Below are 23,412 nucleotides of genomic sequence, written 5' to 3'. Positions count from 1 at the left end.
ACTAAGAAAATGAAGCTCGAGTGTTATTAATAAATGCCAGCCACTCTTATATAACTCCTAATCATGAACCAAGTCTTTCGGCCCCCATTGTTCCATTGTCAGGCCCTATTATCTGGGAACTCTTACCCATCAACCACAAGAAATAGTCTGGGCTCTGTGGGTTTGCAAACTTTGTTGTTGGAAAGCTTTTCATGCAATTGTTTTTGCTTTGCGCTATTGCCTTCCTCATTGTACAGATGTGGGTGTGTATCACAGCCCACACCCTCTGCCTTTTGCCTCAGGATTAACTTCAAACATGAACTGATCCGTCTCAGCGAGTGTTTTTCCTAAGAATTCTCTTTAAAAACAACATTCAAACAAACAAACAAACAAAAAAAAACCTCCTAATTTTCCTGAAGTGAAGCTTTTCCTGCGGAAAGATGCTGGCCCGCAATCCCAGCAGAATGTGTGTGCTGTATCCTGAGAAGAAGCTCCCTGCAGGAACAACAGTGCCTGAGCTCAGGTCTGAAGGAAGGAGGGAGTGTGGGCTACCTGGGTCACTGGAACTCATTGGAGCAGGCAGATTGGGGCTTGCAAGGCTGGACTATTGGCCCCCCCCAACCCCCCACCTAAGATTTCAGACACCCCACTTCAGTGCTTGTCCTCTTCACCACAGCACATCTCAAGATTGGTTTCTGCATGGTGGTTCTACTTGGGAGTCCACATGAAGCTCATCTGGCACTAGTGCAAGTTTGTAAGGAAGTCTCAGCTTTCCTTTTGAGCTACTTCAGGCCTCTGCAGAGGTTTCCATGCCTCAATTAATGTGGATCTTCAAGGCACTTTCCCACTGATCAGTGTAAGGTACAGAAGCATGGGAAGTTCTGCAGGCAAGTCACAGCTCTCCAGTGTAGAAGCACAGTCATTTATAGGGCTCAGGCTAGGACCAACCACACTGAAAAATGCCTTTCAGGTCAAAACTTTTCAGGCTGAACTTTGTCTCATTTGGAAGAGAAACTTTAAATCAAAACCAGAAAATGCCAGGCAAAGAGCTTTTGGTGTACAGTTTTGGAGGCCTGTATTTTGTCTACCAACGTGTTTTAAAAATCTGTAAGACTTTTATCTTTCTTTCACTGGAAAGCCTAAAATGTCACAGAAAGCTAAAAATAGTAACAATACCCAACCAAGTCATGGAGGTTTTTCTGTAAGTTCTAATGCAAACTTTGATGCTGTCTTGTCTTGTGTCGCGGGCAGCTCCCCTCTCCGCGGTACCCCGAGCGGTGCCGTGCTGGGCGGCGAGGGAAGACAAGGGGCGGCCGCTCCCCCTGTGGGCTCTGCAGTCCCATTTGTCAGCGTGGGGACAGATGGAGGTGACACAGAACTTGGGGTGTAACAGGATGGGTTTATTCAGTGAGCCCCAAGACCCTCCGGGGAGGGCGAACAAAGGTTTTATACCAGAACTCAAGAGGCGGGGTATAGGAACAGCAACCAGTGAGGGTACGCCTGGGGAAGAGTCTAAGGAGGAACTAACAGCACAAACCTATCAGGGGAAACAGGGGAGTGGAGTAACACAAAGTAACCAAAAGGGTGTTGAGCCTCACTAAATAGACAGGGAATGCTCTGGAAGCAGGGGAGGGAGCTAGGAGGAATGACAGGGAATGTTCTGGGGAAAGGGGCAGGGAAAGGGAGGATTGACAACTTGGAGAGGAGGGGGTTAGGGAAGAGTTTGGGAAGACTGACAGCTGGGGAAGGGAGGAGATTAGGGAGGGGGGGTGAACAGACACTGAACAAATATTAATTAAAAGAAAAAACACACCACCACATCCTTGGGCAAGTTTTATTACTTTTCTGATTAGGGCCTATTATTAGGGTTGTAAATATTCCCAAGCAAAATGGTCTGTAAGTCACCAACTTGCTCCTGAACAGTTTTTCCTGTAGTTCATCCGGTGCCTTGCACCTTTGAGCAGTGACACCCTGTAAGTGAACTGATGCTCTTGGGGTGGGGATGGAGGTGAGGAGCACCCAGATCAGTGCTGCAGTATGTTCTCAGCATGGTCCCCAAGCTGGGACTGTGGCCTTGGGGTCACCTTCCCTCACCATCTGCAGAGACGGGCTCTGGGACACTGGTCATAGGACCATTCTTGATGGCTGGCTATGCTTCCCACACAGGTCTGAGCTCTCCCAGTTGTTCATCCTCTGGCCCATCTGGGCTTTGCAGCGAAGGGCAGGCACAGAACATACGTGGCCACCACTGGGCATCCTTCTGCCCAGCCATGCCCAGTACTTTCCCTTTAAGAGGGAGCAAGACATGAGGCACAGAGATTTTGTGTACTGTGCAGGGAGCTGGGGCAGCCCAGGAGACCACTCTCCTGGGATCTCTGCGTGGCACAGAGACATCTACCTAACAATTGAGAGAATACTTCCCATCCAAAGAATCCATCTCATGGTCCCCTCTTCATTTGTGACACAAGGGAAAATGTGAAGCAGCCAAGATGCATGAATCACTGTCCCAAACAACATATAATGAACTCATAAAATCAAAGGCAGGGTTAGTTTCAACCCATGCTGCCAGGGCTCCTTGGACATTGTCTGGAATGAATTTAAGTTGTTACAAAACTCTGTGTGTTTCTCTTCCCCCCAACACCCCAAACCGTCTTTCTTCTTTCCCTCTTCATACCATGTTTTCCTATGAGCTTCTTTCCCTTCCCTCCCTTCCACCTCTCCTGCCTTCCTTCTCTCACTGTTCACCCTTGTCACTCTTTCCCAGCCCTTTGTCCCAGCCCTTCCTCTCAATATCCCTTCTTCCCCCAAACATCTGGCTGGCAGCCACATACCACCACCACCTTTCAGAAAGACTCATTTTCAGGACAGCTTCAGACAAAAGTCCTTAGTTGATTCAGCAAGGCCTGTGCCACCTGCTTGGTCTGACATGGCTACACCAAGGCACCCCTTAGGCTCCTGCCTCGCTGGAGCTCAGCCCCAGATCATCACTGCCTAGAGACAGTGGAGGGATGACACCCCAGACAATCTGGAGGACTAGAGACATGTGGCTGCATGCATTTGACCATATGCTCACACTTCTGCTGCCTCACAGGAATTCACAGAATCATGGAATCTCCTGGGTTGGAAGTGGCCTCCAAACATTGAACCCAGCTCCTGGCCTTGCACAGGACACCCCAACATTCCCACTATATGGCTGAGAGCATTGTCCAAACACTTCTGGAACTCTGGCAAGTTTGGGGCTGTGAATTGCCTTAATCCGTAGAGGCCTGCTCATGTACCAGCACTCCCAAGGAAGATAAGGAAGCAGGCACTTCAATCCCATGACCAGTTCAAAAAACGGGGATTTGTTTGTATCACAGTGCTGCTGCTGCTTGCAACTGAGCAGGCTCTGGAGCCACAGGAGCTGCTTGAGGCAAGTTTGAGCAGCAACAGGCCCTGCTGCCTTGGAGGCCTGGGCCGGCATCTCTGTGCTGCAGCTCATGGTCCCAGAAGCAGGCTGGGGCCCCCTGTGCTGTGCCCAGCTGAGCAGCAGAGGCACGGCCCAAGCTGTTGAGGCTCTCTGGAATCCCAACCCGAATCTACTCAAAGACTGAATTGGTTTGGAGCAAACAAGATGCAAGCCAAACCTCAACCCCAGCCATGCCAGAGCCAGCCTAGCAAGCTGCTCCCAGCTCACACAGGACAGCCTCCATCTGCCAGTAAGTTTTGTGGACCTCCTCCCTCGGTGTCTCGCTGGGAACACCAGGCACACGCTGCGCTCTGATGGCCACATCGTTCTGCGGTGGCTGCCTGCTCCTCCAGTGCTGTGGACAAGGTGCTACCTGCCAGCCGGCAGTGCTCACATTCCTCCGGTGCAAGAGAGCACCGCCCGACTCCTTTCGATCCCTGCACAAGGCTCGGAGCAGGGAAAAGAGAGCAGACGGAAGTAGGATCCCCAGCACATGAAGATGCTGAGGTAGCTGATGAGGTTTATTAAAAGAACACCTTGTGCTAAAGCTAAGCTTTGCTTCTGACTTCAGGCCCGTGAACAGCATTTGGCCCCCTGGAAAACAGCTCTTAAAATTCAGGAGAGATATTTCCCAGGAGAAACCCTCACTCTGCAGCCACATAATCCCGCTCAGCAGAGATGCCGCTGGCTGGCAGCTGTGCATCCTTGAGAGGCCCCTGCTGCCCCGAGAGCATGCCGAGGCTCCTGCAAGACGCGCAGTGTCCTCTCACTTGTGACAAGCGCAGCATCCTTCCCCTGATGGCAAGGGGGCAGGCGCAGCATCCTCCTGCCGATGGGAGCATACCCTCAGCTGTCAGTGCCCCCGTGGGACCGGTGTGTCCGGCGTTCCAATCCCCCCGCTCCCGGCCGCCGGAGCCTCTCCCGGCTCGGAGCGGACCAGCCGCGGGGGAACGGCTCCATCTCGCGGCCGCCGGGCCGGGCCGGGCCGGGCCGGGCCGGGGCGCACCCGGCGGGGCTGGGCGGTCCCGCGGCTGCTGCGATCGCGCCCTTGGGACACGCGTGTCCCTTTGCCTGTCGTGGGGAAACAACGTATCGGTGCCATAGCAGTCACTGCCGAGCAGGGGGGCACAGACAGGAGTGTAAGGTATGGGGGTGACATTCTTGAGCGGTCTGCACACACAGCCATGGCAGTGATGAGGGGATGGAATTAGATAAAGATGAACCAAAGCATGTTCAGGAAAAGATGAACCAAAGCATGTTCAGAACGGCCAGGCTTAGTCTTGCAGCTCAGAAAGTTAAGGAGAGAGAAAGAGGCATGAAATCAATTCCTGACCCCAGCTGCTTGCTGAATAGGGGGACCTAGGACATGCTCATCGCATTCAGCATTGTCCAGGAATGTTTTCTCTGTGAGCAGTTCCATGGAAATCCCTTTGCCATAGGCTAAAAGTCACCACAGGGGGCTAACATCGAGCTGAAGATGTGCTAGAAGAGCAGGACCTAGAGTGCCTGTGGAACTGCCACTTTCTAGGGACGTGGAGTGTGTTTGAGGGCTGTGTTGCACATTGTCCCCAGCCTCTGCAGCATCTTGCCGGTCCAGGACCGGGAATGTCAATGACACCAGAACATGGCCTCAGCACACAATGCTGCAGGTTCAGCATCTCTCCAGCCTTGCTAGGATACTGCAGTCCCTTGGGCTGCCCTACCTTGGCCTGGGGCTGTAAGCTGAAGCTCCATCTCTCTGCCTGACCTGTGCAATGTTTATGCTGGGGTGAGAGGGGAAGGGCAGGGCAAAGTCTGTATAATGTCACTGCAGTGGTTATATGTGTTATAAGGAATTATACGCTGGGTTTGGTGGTGATGTCACACCGGGTTCCATTTTCCCAAGTCACACTCACTGCACTCCTTTCAACAAACAAATCTTGTCTCCACCAGGGTGAAAACGGCCCCTACTGACCTTTCTAAGTGGCAGAGAAGAGCTGTTGTGGCCCAGAGCAGGGCTACAGGTCCCCAGGGAGGGCCTATTTGGGCTGCCCCCACATCCCCACAGTGCTCAGAAAAACTGTGGGTGCTGCCAGCACCTGGACCCCAGGCTGGGCAGGACATCTGTATTGCCCAGGTGTGCAGAACAAGAGGAAGGATCCAAATGCATTATGGATGCATTGGGCCTGCAGGAAGGTTTGTGGTGAGCAGGAGAGTCAGGATGGAGGGAACAGACTCCCAAGGGCTGCTGAGGCTCAGATGAGCCCCAAGCACTGGTGTGACAGTGCATGGCAGGATGTCTTGGGCAAATCACACCCTATGAGGAAGGTGTCTGTTCCTCCCCACAAGGTCATACATGAGTTCCTGGCAACTGCTTCTGTGACCTGCACTCCAGAAGAATCCATGTGTGGGGACAGATACTGAGCACAGGGTGAGAAGGCAGGTGTGTCTGTCAGGAGACTGATAGTCCCAAAAGGGAGGCAGATAAGGTGCCCTTGGAAGAGTAAATAGCACAGAAAGAAAAGAAACATGAGAATTATGGAGTCATCCTGAGGATGACCCAGTGGCTGAAACGGGATCGTTCTCTCTTACTGCACTGGGAGAGAGGCCTCTGGGACCAGTCAAAGGAAAGAGTCCTCCCTTCTGGCAGTAAAGCTCTTCCTTCTCCAGTGAGGAGGTTGAAGAAGGACATGGCGAGGCAATAGGTAGGGTATCTTCCCTGCTTGTCTGGAAACATGAGCCTTCACCTCAAGGAGCGGCTCCAACACACCAGGATGGGGATGGAGCTGCCTGCTGTGACAAGTTCTCCTTCCTCGGCAGGGCTGCGGATTGGATTACAGCGGGGCTCGGCAGAGCGCGGTGCGGGGCTCGGCAGAGCGCGGTGCGGGGCTCGGCAGTGCGCGGTGCGGGGCTCGGCAGTGCGCGGTGCGGGGCTCGGCAATGCGCGGTGCGGGGCTCGGCAGTGCGCGGTGCGGGGCTCAGCAGTGCGCGGTGCGGGGCTCGGCAGTGCGCGGTGCGGGGCTCGGCAGTGCGCGGTGCGGGGCTCGGCAGTGCGCGGTGCGGGGCTCAGCAGTGCGCGGTGCGGGGCTCAGCAGTGCGCGGTGCGGGGCTCGGCGGAACCGCGCACCCCGGGAGGCGGCTGCGCTGCGCGACCGGGCCGGCAGGGGGCGCAAGAGCGCCGCGCAGCGACGGCGGGGGGCGCGGGGCTCGAGTGTATCCACTGCCCACTGCCCACTGTTCACTGCCCACTGCCCACTGCCCACTGCCCGCTGCCCGCTGCCCACTGCCCACTGCCCACTGCCCGCTGCCCGCTGCCCACTGCCCACTGCCCACTGCCCACTGTTCACTGCCCGCTACCCGCTGCCCACTGCCCACTGTTCACTGCCCGCTACCCGCTGCCCACTGCCCACTGTTCACTGCCCACTGCCCGCTGCCCACTGCCCACTGTTCACTGCCCACTGCCCACTGCCCACTGCCCGCTGCCCGCTGCCCGCTGCCCACTGCCCGCTGCCCACTGCCCGCTGCCCACTGTTCACTGCCCACTGCCCACTGCCCACTGCCCGCTGCCCACTGTTCACTGCCCACTGCCCACTGCCCGCTGCCCGCTGCCCACTGTTCACTGCCCACTGCCCACTGCTCACTGCCCACTGCCCACTGCCCACTGCCCGCTGCCCACTGCCCTGTGTTCACTGCCACTGCCCACTGCCCACTGCCCACTGCCCACTGCCCTGTGTTCACTGCCACTGCCCACTGCCCACTGTTCACTGCCCACTGCCCGCTGCCCACTGCCCACTGCCCACTGCCCGCTGCCCAGTGCCAACTGTTCACTGCCCACTGCCCACTGCCCGCTGCCCGCTGCCCACTGCCCACTGCCCACTGTTCACTGCCCACTGCCCGCTGCCCACTGCCCACTGCCCTGTGTTCACTGCCACTGCCCACTTCCCACTGCCCGCTGTTCACTGCCCACTGCCCGCTGCCCACTGCCCACTGCCCTGTGTTCACTGCCACTGCCCACTGCCCACTGCCCTGTGTTCACTGCCACTGCCCACTGCCCACTGCCCGCTGTTCATTGCCCACTGCCCACTGCCCACTGCCCACTGTTCACTTCCCACTGCTCACTGCCCACTGTTCACTGCCCACTGTTCACTGCCCGCTGTCCACTGCCCGCTGCTCGCTGCCCACTGCCCGCTGCCCACTGTTCACTGCCCGCTGTCCACTGCCCGCTGCTCACTGCCCACTGTCCGCTGCTCACTGCCCGCTGTTCACTGCCCACTGCCCGCTGTTCACTGCCCACTGTTCACTGCCCACTCTTCACTGCCCACTCTTCACTGCCCACTGTCCACTGCCCGCTGTTCACTGTTCACTGCCCACTGCCCACTGCCCGCTGTTCACTGCCCACTGCCCACTGCTCACTGTTCACTGCCCACTGTTTGATATTCACTGCTCACTGTTCACTGCCCACTGCCCGCCGCCCGCTGCCCACTGTCCAGTTCACTCTCCACTCTCTGCTGTCCGGTGTTGGGTCCGAGCCTCTCTGTCAGCACAAGGCAATGGCCGGGGGAGTCCTCTGCAGGGCTGGGCTGACTTTGAGCGTGTGCTGCAGGGCAAGGGGAGATGGAGGGCAAGGTACAGAGGGTAGAAGAGGGCATCAGTCTGGGGACCAGATGGCTCCAGGGGGACTTAAGAGCCCCTTCCAATTCCCAAAGCGGCTCCATCAGAGCTGGAGAGGGCCTTTGCAGTGATAGGACACAGAGAATGGCTTCCCACTGGCAGCGGGCAGGGTTAGAAGGGATATTGGGAAGAAATTCTTCCCTGTGAGGGTGATAAGGGCCTGGCAGAGGGTGTCCAGAGAAGCTGTGCCTGCCCCATGCCTGAAAGTGCTCAAGGATAGGTTTGATTGAGCAATTTGGTCTAGTGAAAGATATCCCTGCTGTGTAATTGGACTGGATGATCTTTTAAGATCCTTCCAACCCATTTGACAATTCTGTATCTGCCCCAGCTGACTTGATGCTGGTGCTTTTGCTCCAACAGCTTGTGGATGTCTGTGTCCCTTCAGCAATCCTTTGTTGACTGGAAGGCCTGGCTGGCACCAAATGCTGTGCTTTCATGAGGCACAAGGAACAGGAATGGATGAAGAATGGGAGCTTGCAACAGGCAGAGCTTCCTGCAGACCGTAGGATGACAAACAACACAGAGTGCTTGCCCTCTCATCCTGCCAGTCTTGCCAGATCTGCCCAGGAAGGCAGTGAACACTGAGTGATGTCAGCATGCTGAGGAACTCCAACAGGGTCTCAGTCTGATTCCTACCTCAGTGAGTGTTCAATTCCTGCTGACGTCTGTAGCACTCCCATTTGCCAAATCCAGATTCACATCTTTCTCTCAGGCTCTCCATCCTTTGAAGAGGGAACAGGGAAAACAGGGATTCAGGAAACAGCTTCTGCCCATCTAAACTGGGCTTTCACTGATGTAATACCTGTGGAGAGCAGTCCCAAAACTCTTCCATGTGGTGGCCAGCACTTCCAGGATCATGTTTGAGTCACAGGAGGGTGGGGGTTCAATGGGTATGAAAACAGCCATTGTGATGATTGTGAGATTGTGGTGATGCAGCCCCCCAGCTCAGCACCATCCTGGAGCAGCCAGGCTGGGTCAGTATTACACCTCCTCTTCATGGTTGTCATTGTGTTTCCTGGTGAGGAAAATGCCTTCAGGTCCATCCCTTGGACAATTTCTGCTTCGTGTCACTTCAGGATCTTCTAGCCATGTCCCATTTTGCCCTTCACCATCCCAGCCTGTCCCTGGTGCCACACTGTCCTGGCAACCCTGGGCCTTGCTCTGTCCCACAGTCTGGTGTGATCCCACACAAAGCAAACATTAGCCCTGCACTAGCATCTTATCTGGGATCTGCATTGGGGCTGCTTTTGTGGCCTCTGGCTTGACTGCCCAGCTCTCCAAATGCGTAAGTGTCCCCAAGAGAGGGCTACAAGACACCGTAGCATTGGACTTAAAGCCTTGATGTTTCCCTGCTCATGGCCTGGGTCTCTTCTGTCCTGGTGACTTCACTCTTATTTATCCATATCCCTGCTGCTGGAATAGGAGGGGAAACATGTTTAGTGCAACAAGGCAGAGAGCAGCAAACAGCAATTCCCCTGGGGGTCGTGGCCAGCTGGGGTCTGCTCCTTCAGCTAGCATCTGCCAGCCGGCTGGGAGAGCTGCTCCTGCAACCTGCTGCCCCAGAGCAACAGGATGTGGCTAACCAGGGGTCCCCGGGAGCAGGGTGATGGTGGGTGGGGGCTTTGAACGTAACGGGTGGGCACTGTGCTGGCAGCTTGCCCTTCTTCCCACCTCCGGTGCTGTCCTCAGCCCTCACATCCATTGCAAGGGCAATTACAAGAGGATGTTCCCTAGGCCAAAGTGGCAGATGTGGGGGCCGCAGGGCTGTGAACACGGCCGCAGTGAGGGAGAGAATCCAGGTCCGAGTTTCCTGCTCTCCTCTAGCCCCCTCGCATAAGCTGATTAAATTAGTTTCACCTTTTTCGTGGCCCGCTCGCAGGTGGTCTGGGGATAGCAGAGCAGCCCGCGGGGGCAGCCCGAAGGCAGCCGTGCTGGGTACGTAAGTGCCCCGCTTCTCTCCCTCCCTGCCCAAAAATCAGAGACCAAGGGCGACTGTGGTGCAGCAGCGCGTGAAAAGCTCCTGCACCACGGGATGGACCGGAGACTCCAGCTTTCTCCATAAGAAGAGCTGCTTCCGCCTCATTTGCTTTGGGAAGCAGAGGGAGAATAATCGGCTGCCTCGGCTGCGGCACCGCTGAGCCCTCGGCGTGGTGGGCTCCGGTCCGCAACCTCCCGCGCTCGGCGGGGATGGAGCCGCCGTGGGCTGAGCGGACTCGTGGGGCGCGGCGGGGCTGCCCGGGCGGCAGGTGGGACTGCGGCCGCCCGGAGCCCGCGGCGCTGCCCGGTGGGGCGGCACCGGGACCCCGCGGGGAGGGCTGCGTGCCGGTGGGGCGGCTCCGCTTCCCGCCCGGCTCCGGCCCTGCCCGCTGGGCTGTCGGCGGGGCGGAGGGTGGAGGCAGGGCTGGCAGCGGCGGCGGGCGGCGCACACGCACACACCTCCCTGCATGTGATTAAATGGCTCGAAATCTGCTTCTGATTTCCTCGGGGAGGTGACTTTTCCCTTCTTTTCAACCCGGGATTTATTGGAGTCTTTTTACTCCACGTCCAGGCGGCGGTCGGGGCTCAGTTTCTCCAATTCTTGCTTTTCTTTTCGTTTTCGTTTTTTTTTTTTTTTTTTTTTTTAAGGGGTGTTTTTTATTTTCCCTTTCCTCTCCTTTTCGCCCTCCCCTGCCGCCTCCCCCCTCCCTCCCGCAGTCGAAGCAGCCGCGGGCGGTACGGTGGAGCGGGTGGGAGCGCGGCCGGCTGCGGGCACGGCGCTGGGACCCGCCCGCGCCGCCGGGAGCAGCGCTCCCGCTTTCCACTATTTCGCCTTATTTCGTCCCCCACGCACGATTCCCTGGAAATTCGTTATCATTGCTTTTCTCCCCATACAGCGTTTTCTTCACTTTTTTTTCCTTTCTTCGTGCTGCGGCCAGCACCGGGAAGGAGCTACCCCTGCCCGCCGTCCGCTTCGCCGCGGCCCCGGCTCCCCTCGCCGCCGCTCCCGGACCTGTCGCCCGGACCGGCCCCGCTACCTGCCCGGCCGCGGTAAGCTGCGCTCCCAACTTCCCGACGCTCCGGGCTGCCGCTCTCCTCCCCTCCGCTCCCTCCCTCGTTGCCTTTTATTCCTCCCTCTCCCCCCGTGCTCACCCTCCCTTTATTTCCCTTTCCATCCTTTCACCGACGAGAACGGGACCTCCCCGCAGCGAGGCCGCCCGCCCGCCGCCGAGCCCCGCTCCCGTCCCCGGGTAGCTCCGGCCGCCGCCGCTCCTCACCCTGGCCCGGCTCGGCCCGGCTCGCTGTCGCCGCCCCGGGGGTTCTCGGCGCTGTAGGGAGCCCCACAGTGTCGCAGCCCGGCGGAGCCCCGGCCCCGCTCCGTACGGGTGCGGCGCGGACAAGGCGGGAGCCCTGCCAGGCCGAGCCTGCGGTGCCAGGCCGAGCCTGCGGTGCCAGCCCGCTGACGGGGCACGAGGCATGCACGTGGTCCCCTGCCCGCCGCTCCCACCGCAGCCCTTCGCCCGCGGGGGCTCCGCCGGCACAAAGCCACCTGGGCGGGCAGCATCGCTCTTGTCATCATCCCGGGCTGGGGTCCATCGCTGGTCCCTTGCCCCGAGAGACTCCCCTGCGGGGTGGGTCGGCTCCCTTTGGAAAGCGCTCCCATGGGATGCAGTTCTGGAGCCAGACTGGGTGAGACCCTCAGCACCCTGAGCACCTGGTCCTTGAGCCACAGCTGGGGTGAGAGCTCTGGCCAGTGAACGTGCGAGCAGCTTCATGGGAAGGGAAGCTGGGAAGCGTTTGGTGGGTTTGCTTTTGCTTTCCTCTCTTGGAGCTGCTGAAACCTCATTTCCTCAAAACACCGTCCTACAGCTTCCCTGGCCCACTGGAGAGTGGGTGGGTGGAAATACCTTTCTTGGGACGAGGACTAACTGGTGTGATGGGGTCGTGGTGCTTGGCAGTCTGCTGTGTCTCCAAGCAGGGTGGGTGAGGGAGGCCCTGTGGGCAGGAGCACGAGCTGCTCTGGCAGTGCTGGGTCCTGCTGGCTTGATGCTCATCTAGGCAGCACTTGGGCATGAATACTCCTCTCTCAGGGAGCTCATCCCATGAATGGATGGAATGTAAGCCAGGCTGAGCATTCCCACCTCCATCCATGGCATTTGTGTTGGACCAGTAGCCAGGCTGAGAGAATACTGAATGCAGACATGGATGTGTACACCCTGCATGTTTGGAAATGCCACAGATCCTTCTTCCCTGGCCAAGTTTGCTGTTGCCTGTCTCTCAGAACCTGGGGAGGCTAGAGATCTCTGTAACAAGTGGAGTGGGATGTGGCTTCGGCCGTGTGCTGAAAGCAGCCTCCAAGGTGTTTGGAGGGATGGAGGGCAACTTTTTTTTCTCTTTTTCTGCAGTATCCCACTTACAAAACAGAGGGAGCTGCTGTGCTGCTCTGACACCTGTTTGAGAGCAGGCTGATGAGAGGACAGGAGATCCAGCAGTCCAAGAGGAGGGTGGGTTGAACGGGTCCCAACACCCCTTCCTCTTCTACCTGTGTGTGGAAGGAAGGTTAGGTCCCTGCAGAGAAGAGGACAGTTGTAATGCCAGGTTGGGAAGGAGCTGATGTGTGTCTGCAGGTTGTGGAAGAGAGAAGCCTGGCCTAGGGATGCAGCTGGGTGCAAGATACTCACCAGAAATGCAAGCTGCTAGGCATCCAGGCTGAGAAGCATTTCCACCGCTCTCTGAGCATCAGAACAATGGTGTATTCAGTCTGGGTTGGACCGAATGGAGGTCCCACCTTGGCTGACTGCTGGCAGAGGTGTGACTCTGAGAGGGGGTTTCCTCAGCCCTGAAGAAGGAGGTGAGCATTAGTGCACACCTTGGGGGGCGTGCTGAGACATCTTCAGCAGGAAAGCAGCCCAGCATATCGAGGGTGTTGAGGCAGCACCTCTGCCTCCTGTTCCCCCACCCTGGTTAGTCAGGCCCTGTCCCATAAGGAAGCAATTATTCTGTGCCCCTTCGAGCCTCTCCCCAAGCCTGTGCAGGATCCTTGCGCTCGGTATGGAAATGCGACAGATTTTCCATATTCCGCTTTGCCCCGTGATGTTTAAAAACGTACGTGACAGCTTCTTCCTAATGCTGTAGGCTTGGCTGGCACTCAAGCAATAACAGACTGTGGGACACCAGGGGCATGAAGTATCGTACCAGTAGCCAGAGAGGGGGTAAAAAAAAAAGATGTCAAAGTGCAGTGTGTTTCCAGCCGGTTGTTGTGAGCCATCCTCTGCCCGATGTGAGAGCTCTTTCAAAGCTGGCCAAATGTTGTCATTTCTGAATACCATTTTAAATATTCATCCAGACTGTTTTCAACATCTGTGCCCGGCATGTTGTGAAAACTCAATGAGGGATGTTATGGAAGCTAGATCACTTTATTCTCATAAGGAGTGGAAAGGGGTGGAAGCAATGAGGGCTTATGGACTGGAACTCTGAGTCCCTTGCATCCACTGGGAGTAGTGGTAGGAAAACACTCTGCACCTTGAGGGATGCTTTTGAGACCACTAATTAGAGCCAAACATGGTGGTAGGAATGTGCAAAGGAGTTTGGGAGACTGCGGTGGGGTTAGAGTTGCGTAAAAAAATGAACTGGCCAAGATGCAGTAGAGGTTAATAAATGGGGTAGGAAAAAAAACATAGAACACCCTGAGTTGGAAGGGACCCACAAGGACCATTGGGTCCAAATGCATCCAGGCAGTGCTTGCTTGTCCTGCAACATCAAGGGCTCCAAATGTCTCCTTGAGCTGCTGTTGCACTGGGAACTTCAGGAGGAGATCTCCAGCTTGCACTAGCTGGGCGATGCAAGAGCTTTGCAGCAAAATGAATTCAGGTCTGCATCATATGGGTGATACTATGCTGAAGTCTCCTCTACCCAGGGTGAGTGGGGAGCAGAGTGGGCATGGGGGGTGCTGGGTGTTGGTCCTTCCTTCCTGTGGTCAGCATGGCTTATGAGTTACTGAAACTGGTGAGAAGGGATGTGTCCTAGTGTCCTGCATTTGACAGCTCCATGCATATAGCTGAGCAGCCTGGGGACTGTTTTATGGTGAATTTCTTTTTCTTTTAATTGTTTTTGATAACCTTGGAAATCTGGGCTCTGCTGCCTTTTGTAACATCAGGCTGCAACTAATTCAAGCCAGGCTAGATCCTGACCACAGGTATGCCAGTGTAAATTTGAATGGAGTTGCTTACGTCTTGGTTTGGCCCGATGTGAATGGAGTTACTTCGGGCTGATGCCAAAGCACTGAGGTCAGAATCTGGCCCATCCTTTCCTGTGTGCAGTGTAATTTGTACATGTCTCCTGGCATCGCCAGGGTATCGTATGGCTTGTGTAATTCTGGCTCTGACCTGCCAAGAGTGCATTGCAATATCCATCACCTGCAGTGCCTGCTGCAGGAAGATGCTGCTGTGTAATTGCCCCCCTGAGCTGTGCGTGCAGGGGGCTGAGTCCGAGGGGCTGCGCAGGGTGGGCAGCCCTGCGGATGTGGGGCCATAAGCACTCGGAAGCTTTTGATACTGAAATATCAGGAGAGATCAGGGAGCTTATAAAAGAAAGGGAGGCATCTCCTTTGTGCCATTAGCCGTGTCCCAAGTGGGCACCAGTTGTTCCATTAGTGGCTGGGAAGGCGATTAAGCACTCCCAGCCTCACTGCATCTCTCTAGCCTCTCCCAGCGCACACTCCCTCTGGAAAGCTGAGCTGGACCAGTACCTTGGCTCCATGGAGTTTTTCCTTTCACTTTAAATACTTCTCAGTTGTGTTTTTATATCCCAGAAACACATGGAATGATTTATCCACAGCCAGAGCAGAGTTTGGGCCCGATTCTGTTTGTTGGCTGGAGGAGTTAAGCTTCCCCAAGCTGGCGTCAGCATGGTGAGAGAGGGACCTGGGTATCCAGGGACCCTGGCAGCCCCCCAGGATGGATCTTGTTCATGGGCTGGGGCAGAGCTGCACGGGGTTGTTCCCACAGCACATGTGGCAAGGAAGTCCAGATGCCCTCATTACAAAGGGGCTGTAACAAGGAGGAAATATGCAGGTGGTAGGAGCAGATACACCCTGGTTAAGGGACATGCTCTGGTCATTTGTGCCTGGTTTCAGCTTCTCTGAGCACATAATTTCTCTTCTACTTTGGGTCCTGTCCTGTCCTCCTAGTGGCTTCTTTCACAGAGAACATCTGAGATTCTGGTGGGCTTTACTGAGGATGGCACAGTTCAAGAATGAGCAGTCCTCCTAGATCAGTTTTACCCAAGAGTCTTAGTTGTTGGACCCCCTCAAGTACTCAGCTCCTTTGATCCTTGCCCAGGAATTTCTGCCTCCTGATCCACGGCTTTTGCTGTGCATGTTTGTGCCTCGTGTGGCTGGGTGGCTCTATCCCTGCCCCACGCTGGCACCCAGGACCTTATCTCTGTGCACAGGCTGATGCATCACCTCATGGGGACCAGTCATTCCCATCTCAACCAGTTCCAAGTGAGGCCACATCTTTTCCTCAAGTCATGCAATTCCCCCACACGCTATGCTGTCCTGTCCTGGAGGAGAAATGCAGTGGGCTGCAGCATAGCAGCATCATTGGTGCAGGAGCATCAACCTGGGGGAGCAGCACAGGTCCCTGGCAGGAGTGCAGCATCATTCCCGTGTCATTCCTTGGGGTTCTCCCATCCCCTTCCAGGGCAGTGCTGGCTGCTCAGCTTTAGCTGTCACCTGCCCTCTAAGCCCACATTTTTCCGACAGCAGAGCACCACTCATGCCTTCCCCTCCACTTTAGAGAAGGCTGCTCCTGTGCTGCAAAGGTCCTGGGATCAAATCTGGTTAATAACCTGCTTCCCTCCCTGCCCTGTGTTGTTCCACCTAATCCTATAATTACTTCAGCAAAGTTGCTGTGGCCCTGGTCTGCCAGGTGGTGATCCTGGGTGTGCTGTAGGCACCAGCATCCACATCGTGGGAAGTTTGCTCTCCTTGCTTGCTACACTTGCCTCACCCATTCTATTTTGGGGGCCAGGCACCCACTCCATGGCTCAGCATCGGGAGACCTGGAGCTCCAGGCATGCATCTGCACCCAGCATCACCCTCAGTGGCACTGCCTCCTGCAAAGATGATGGAAAAGAAGCCCACGGTAGGCTGGAGCATCGCCCCGACAAGTCTCCCAGAAGGCAGGGAAACACTGCTGGTTGCTCTGGGAAGCGTGTGCTTGTAGAGAGAAGGGGTGTGGAGGTGTTGGATGTGGAAGCTAATTTTTTTTTTAAAGCACTTCTGAAGTGCTCCGGCAGCATGACGTCCTTCCAAGCCGCACGGCTCTTAGCATTCCGGGGGTGGAGGAGTGAGGAAATCGCACACCTCAAGAATGCAGCCACTTCTGGGGAGGAGCTGGGAGGGTGGCCTCTTCCTTGGGAAGGGTGAGCCCTGCCACCGGGCCACGGCTGCTGCTGGTGGCAGGGAGCTGGCAGCCACCCGAGAGCCTTGCTGGGGGCACCTTTGGGATACTGTCCTGGGGAAGGGGGCTCCATTGCTCATGTCACTCCTGATGCCAGATCTGGGAACGTGCTGGGCTGGATTTAGCACCTAGGGGTCATCCCAATTCTTTCTGCTTAGTCAGCAGTCTCCATTTGATCTGAACCAGGGGCAGCAAAAATGGGAAGTAGAAAGAGGGGGGCAGATGGGGACCAGGGAGAGAAATACCCACTCCCAGGCCTCTCTGGCAGCTTGCCGGCAGTCCCAGGGTCATGCTGAATATGCATAAAAGGGAGCAGATTGCAGCTTGCCCTCCTCTCCAATACGGAGGTGAGGCCCATGGAGACCACTGGCCCCAGCTCTCTTTCAGTGGGATAATGGGGTGAGCTGAGCACGGAGTGTGCGTGCCTGTGTGTGGTCCTGCGGATGATAATGATTTCCACTCCTGCCCTGCCTCTGCAGTGCTGATGTGCTGCTGAGTGACTGTTGGCTCCCCAGTGGCTGCTCCCCAGCAGCAAAGCCACCAAAACTTTGACACTGAGCCTCAGGGACTTGTGCTTTGGTAAGACTGGCAAGAGGGACAAAGCTCCCCACTGGGGCAGGGAGGATGAGCAAGAGATGCTCATGCTCCCCTGCATGCCAAAACCAGTAGTAACCTAGTCCTGGGTCCTAGACCTGCTGCTCGTAACAACTTTGCCCGTGGCCTCTCCCCTGGCTACCAGAGGTGTTGGTGCTGTCACTTTCCCCTGAGCAAGGGTTTCCCCACACCTTTGTGTCTTACTAGAGAGGAAATTAAAAGGCCTTTGCTTTAGCATGTCCCTACTCCAGTCACCTTGCTGCCACATAGCAGAGAGGAGGTGGAGGAGGCTCTTTGATGATGGGATTTAGTAGATTGCTTGTTCCGTACATCCTGATTCTTCCTGGAGTGGATGGATGCAGCTGCTGAGGACCCCTGGGGGGTTTCTTCTCTCCCCTGCTGTAGAGGAGGTGCGGAGGTTTTCCCAGTGGTTTGTATCTCTGCTAGTGCTGCCCTGTGGGTGATGGGATGGGAGGTGACAGCTGCAGCACCTGACAGTGTGCCCTCTGTGGGACATGCAGTTGGAGGGGGACAGTGGGGGGAGAGGGCTGGCAGCACCACAGGGCCAGAAGTGCTGTGCTGGCTTCTGCAAGCACATGGCTTGGTCTTGCCAGGTATTGAGGGGGGATCCATCAGCACCTTGCAGCCCCTCTACTGGGTGAGAATACAGGAGCAGGGCTCTACCAGTGGGCTGGCAGGGGCTTGTGCCCACTGTGTGCTGCTCAGCAGCCGGCAGGGGCTGGGGATCATCCTGTCAGGATTGTGTTGGGGGTTTCACCAGCTTCAGCCTTTGGTCAACAAGCAGATGCAGTGATCTGGCAGCAGCCATAGCTTCATCTCCTGCCTAGGAGGCAGCTGCCTGCAGTGGGGCCAGGAGTCCCAACGGGGCCTTGTAGGTTGCCTGCCTGTGGGGGAATGCTCTTCTCTGCCTGGAGCTTGTGGTATGGTACCTCCTCTGCTGTGGTGACAGCTACATCCCTGCAGTCTCTAATCTTGCAGCCACACTCCTCAAGTAATGCGTTCTCAATGCTCTGGGCACTCCAGGGACAGTATCTTTTGTCTTGCTGGCAGCCAAGTCACCAAGCCATGGGCTGACATGTCCCCGGAAGGCTCTGCAGCATTGTGGTAATCAATGTGCTGCTGCGGTGATGCAGGGACCACCAAGGGAGCTACCAATTTTTCACATCTCTTTTTCCATCAGCAGAGGATTAAGCAATGAGGAAACAGCACGGAAGTGGCACGGGCAGGTTTTGCCTTGGAGGAGATATCCCAGGATGGGTTGAGACGCCTGTCCCTGTTGCTCCCTTGGGAGCAATGCACAGGCCGTGGCTGCTGGGCTGACCGTGGCTGGGCAGGGAGGAGCTTCCCCTCATTAGTGGTTTGGCAGTCTGGGGAGGCTGTTTTCTTCCACAGTCATGGCTCCCTTTTCTTAGCAAAATGGAATAACAAACCAAAAAGAAGGTCCTAGGTCATTGAAATGGGCTGTTCCTTGGAGCCTCCTTTGGCTAGAGTGGGCAGCTGGACAGGTAGGAGTGGCACTGGGGCTGTAGGTGGAGGCTGGAGCTGGGGATACTGGGCTAGGTCATGCAGGCTTTCATTCCTCAGAGAGAAACACAAGTCATCCTGTAAAGATTTACTGGTGGAAGGGGGCACAATCAGGGGACTCCTCCCTGGTTGTGGCATTGGCCTGGTTGAGGCTGGACAACTGGGCTTTGGCTCTGCACAATCCATGGGATGGCAGGGCTGATGCCATCCATCCATCCAGGAGGCTCAGAGGTCTGCTATAGCAAGAATGGGACGTGGCCAATCTGCATTGTGTGAGAGGTGCTTCATGCATTCAGAGCCAGCAGGAGGGAATGTGACCTCCAGATCTCTTCCACTCTTCAAGCCAATAACTCAGGAGATGGGCCACATCCCTTGGGAGCCACTAAAGCTCCCTGACCCTGTGCAGCAGCTGCTGAGAGAGGGGCCCAGCCAAGCCCTGCATTTGGTCCTGGCTTTTCCCCCAGTCAACAAACATGCCAGATCCAGACCTGAATTTCTTGGGGGTGAGGCCAGAATAACTTCTTTTGCTGCTGGGTAGTGTGGCAGAGGAATATGGAGGGGATCCAGCCCCTGGCTTGGAGAAGCCACTCTGCCCGTAGCCAGCAAAGAAAGTAGTGGTGTGTTCAAGAACAGCAAGTCTTCATCCCAACGAGCTCCTGTCTCTTGCACAATGTGCCTTCAAGGTGGTTTTGCTGCTGTCTGTTTCTCCTGCTCTCAGGAGCTATTTTGTGCCACAGGTGGATAATTTGGTGCAGCTCCTGTTGCATCTGAAAGATCTCCCCTAACTCTTCCTCACCACCAGCCCTTGTCAGCCATTCAGTAACAGGGCCTTTGAACTGTGTGTGACATCCAGGGCTGCTGGCAGACAGGAACATTTCTGTCACCACAGGGCAGTTTGTAAGGGGCCAGGGAAGGGCTGTATCCCAATTTCAACCCCTGACACCCAAAGCTCAGGCCCTTTTCCCATTTCCATGCTATTTCAGTCGCACTGATGAGCAGTGAGGGATTGGTGTGGATAAGGCAGCACACTGATTATTGAAGTAATTGCCTCCCTGCCCCGCTCCCAGGATACTGCATCAGTGGATACAGGGTGGAAAGATGGGTACAGGTGATGGACCAGACATGGGGGAGTTTTCCATCCCTTACCAGCCTTCCTAATACATGTGCTGCTGTGTGCATGACACTGCTAGTACCACTCGCTCTTGTTCTTCCTTCAGGGAGGAGCCACTTCCCTCTCCCCAGAAGGATGGAGACCCTGCAGCTCCTGCGTCTGCTCCTCACCACTGCCATGCTGGGCCTGTCCCAGACAGTGAACCCCTTCGTGGCCCAGCAGACCCCCCCAGACCCTTGCTATGATGAGAGCGGTGCTCCTCGGCGCTGCATCCCTGAGTTTGTCAACGCTGCCTTTGGGAAGGAGGTTCAAGCTTCCAGCACGTGCGGGAAGCCGCCGACACGGCACTGCAACGCCTCGGACCCCCGCCGAGCCCACCCACCCGCCTACCTGACTGACCTCAACACCGCCTCCAACATGACCTGTTGGCGCTCGGAAACCCTCCACCACTCGCCCCAGAACGTCACACTCACTCTCTCCCTTGGCAAGAAGTTTGAGGTAGTCTACGTCAGCCTCCAGTTCTGCTCGCCCCGGCCCGAGTCCACCGCCATCCTCAAGTCCATGGACTACGGCAAGACCTGGGTGCCCTACCAGTACTACTCCTCCCAGTGCCGTAAGATCTACGGCAAGCCCAGCAAAGCCACGGTCACCAAGCAGAACGAGCAGGAGGCCCTGTGCACCGACGGCCTCACCGACCTCTACCCACTCACTGGGGGGCTCATTGCCTTCAGCACCCTCGACGGGCGACCCTCGGCCCAGGACTTCGACAGCAGCCCCGTGCTCCAGGACTGGGTGACAGCCACTGACATCCGCGTGGTCTTCAGCCGCCCGCATCTCTTCCGTGACCTGGGCAGCTGGGATGCCGGTGAGGAGGAGGGGGCCACGGGCTTCACCCCCTACTACTATGCGGTGGGGGAGCTGCAGGTTGGCGGGCGCTGCAAGTGCAACGGGCACGCGGCACGCTGCGTTAAGGACAAGGAGCAGAAGCTGGTGTGTGACTGCAAGCACAACACAGAGGGACCTGAGTGCGACCGCTGCAAGCCTTTCCACTACGACCGGCCCTGGCAGCGGGCCAGTGCCCGTGAGGCAAATGAGTGTCTGGGTAAGGCGTTTTTAAACATTTTTGTTTTCTGGGGCTGAAATGCTAAAGCAGATCATCAGAGTAGGAAGCGATGGGTGCTGAGCCAAAGCAATGGAGTGTGCTTGTCCAGAGATGCTGGGGAGCATCTCCCTGTGCTGCAGGATTGGGAAAGGCTCAATCATCTTCCTTGTCTCTGCTGCAGTTTTTCTGTAAGAGACGCAGTGATTCCACCTTGAGCCAAATCACCAAAACCCTTCCAAAAATCACTGGTTCTGTAAGAGATGCATCGATTCCACCATGAGCCAAAGCACCAAAACCCTTCCAAAAATCACTGTTGTCTTCCAGCTAGTCAGTGTGGGACCTCAGCGTGGGATGCCCCTGTGGGATTGTCTCCCTTGAGCAGCAAACTAGCTGTCCACGGACCAGAGGGGTAATTGCAGCAGTTCCTTGTGAGATGTGCTTGGGGACAGGGAGCAGGCAGAAAAAGCTGGCAGAGGTTGAGGTTCCCAGTTTGAAATTTCATCCTTCATGTTCAGTCTGTGTGGTGGTTTTAGCTTGTCTGTCCTTGCAAAGGTTTCACTAAGTTAAAAATTTTGTCACAAAATGAAACATTTCCAAAACATCAAACTGGTATTAGTTGGCTCTCCTGCTCATGAATCTTTATGGGATTTTGGTGGAGACTTTCGCTTTTTGTCTTGCTTTGGGATGGAGCTGGGGGATGCCAGAGCCCCGTGAATGTCTGGAAGAGGGAGGAAGAGCCTTTTGCTCCTTCTGGACAGGAGCCCAGGTCTCAGGGGGTGGTGGGAAGATGGAGACAAGGGAGAGCTGTACCATTAATCAGCCTCTGAAAGGCTCAGTGGATGTGCCAGAGGTCAGAAGGACTTGTTAGTATTTGTGATCGATGTCTTGTTGAGAACCCAGCTGTCTGCTTCAATATATACATGTTACAGCAGATTTCTTCTAAGAATGGCTAAAAAGGCAGTGGATTCAAAGCAAGTGCTGGAACTGATGCTTTAAGCCACCTCATGCCCTGTGGGAATGTGTCAGCCCTTGTGTTTTTCCACTTGTTTCAGAAAGATCAGTTTTGGAGTTCAGAAAAAACCCTCCACTTTGCACCCTCGCAGGGCTGCTGCAGGTCAGGCAGGGGAGGCCTTCAGCAGGTGCATGAGCCCATGGAAACCCCCCAGGACACAAGGAGGACCTCACCCTACTGGCTGCCCCCTTGTACTCTCCACTCTGCACCTGCCTCACTGCCACATCCTCCAGTAAAGCAGCACGATAGAGGTGGAGGTGGCTCTGCTGGCACAAAAGGGGTTAAACCAGAGGAGGCTCATTTTTGAGTAGCATCTGCAGGTTTTCTATCCATCTCGTCCAGGGCGGGGTGAGGGTCCCTTGCTCTGAGCATCCAGTCCCCAGCTGCGTCACCCTTTTGGCAGATGAAGCTGAAAAGATAAACGAGAGAGGGAAGAGGAGGCGGGGCCGCAGCGCCATCCCTTCAACCCCCCAACCCCCGACAGCCCCGCACACAAAGACCCTTCCCCGAGCTGCGTGTGAAAGTAGTTTTTTCCTGTTGATTCGCTCCCCTTCTTTCTCCCTTCCCTCTCTCGGGCTTTGTGCCCTCTCTGAAGAGACCTGAAAGAGCTTCTCCATCACCCCCGCCTTCGAATGGCTTAGCGGCTGAAAGCTGGATTAGCTTCCCGAGCCTTCCCCTCTGTGCCTTTCAACAATGACATCTCCCCAGCCAGCATGAACAGACGCAGCAATTAGCACCAATTAAAAGGAGAGGCTGCCCGGGAAGTTCCCTTTGCTCAGCCTGGGGGCTGCAGAGTTTCGGACTCTGTCCTGTGGTCAGACAGCGCTGATGCTGACTCGTGGTGGTGGATGTCAGACGTGGCTGGGGAGTGGGGAGGAAGAGGAGGAGAGTGGGTGGATGCAGGGGCTTGGCAGCTCAGTGACAGCCCAGGGGCAGGGTGGGGGATCGCAGTGCCCAGAAAGGGGGTGAGAATGGATCCACGGGGTTGGTGCAGCTTCAGGTCATGTTGGGATGTGTTAGCTCTTGGCTCTGTGCTCCCCAGCACTATGCATAGGGGTTTTCCTCAGTCCGGTGCATGGGAGTCTCTGCCTGCTCCAGCAGGGGACAAACTGATGTCTTACAGCATGGCACGATGCTGGGATATGCATCCATTCAGCTGGAGGTGAGGACAAACATTTGTTGTTTCACTAGAATTTGTGCCTCGGTGAATTTGTGCACAGGTGAAGCAGGCAAGTACTACCTGAGGTCTGAGCACTGGCGCATGGCACAACCCCACCACGGCAGCCGGGGGGTGGCTGTGGCGTTCGTGGGGACATCACTGTGCTGCAGTGTTGAGTGGGTCAGCGTGAGTTTGGCAAGCAGGAAGGTTTGGGGCTGTCGCAGCCAGGACAGTGACAGTGGATTTGCCAAGCTGCTGGCTTGGCAAGAGGGCACTGTGCCAGCTTTGTGCCGCAGAGTGCGCGCCCCGTGCCCGGTGGTTGGAGATGATCGGCCCGCAGGCACGAGAGGCTCTCCTGACACACCACAGGG

The 23,412-nt window shown here is 56.2% G+C and overlaps 1 protein-coding gene across 1 annotated transcript in view; it reads left to right on the top strand.

Annotated features, from left to right (window-relative positions):
• The first annotated feature begins 11,044 nt into the window (after window positions 1-11,044).
• NTN3 (netrin 3) overlaps window positions 11,045-23,412 on the top strand; it is a 30,673-nt gene continuing 18,305 nt past the window's right edge. The window contains exons 1-2 of the mRNA XM_021529711.3: window positions 11,045-11,104; window positions 19,875-20,870. Of these exons, the coding sequence (XP_021385386.1) occupies window positions 19,904-20,870 (967 nt within the window). The 5' untranslated portion in view covers window positions 11,045-11,104; window positions 19,875-19,903. The remainder of the gene's footprint in view (window positions 11,105-19,874; window positions 20,871-23,412) is intronic.

Source organism: Lonchura striata, chromosome 16 (assembly GCF_046129695.1).
Source record: "Lonchura striata isolate bLonStr1 chromosome 16, bLonStr1.mat, whole genome shotgun sequence".
Taxonomy (NCBI): domain Eukaryota; kingdom Metazoa; phylum Chordata; class Aves; order Passeriformes; family Estrildidae; genus Lonchura; species Lonchura striata.
Note: the sequence above shows the minus strand (reverse complement) of the source record. Positions and strands in the feature narration are given on the sequence as shown.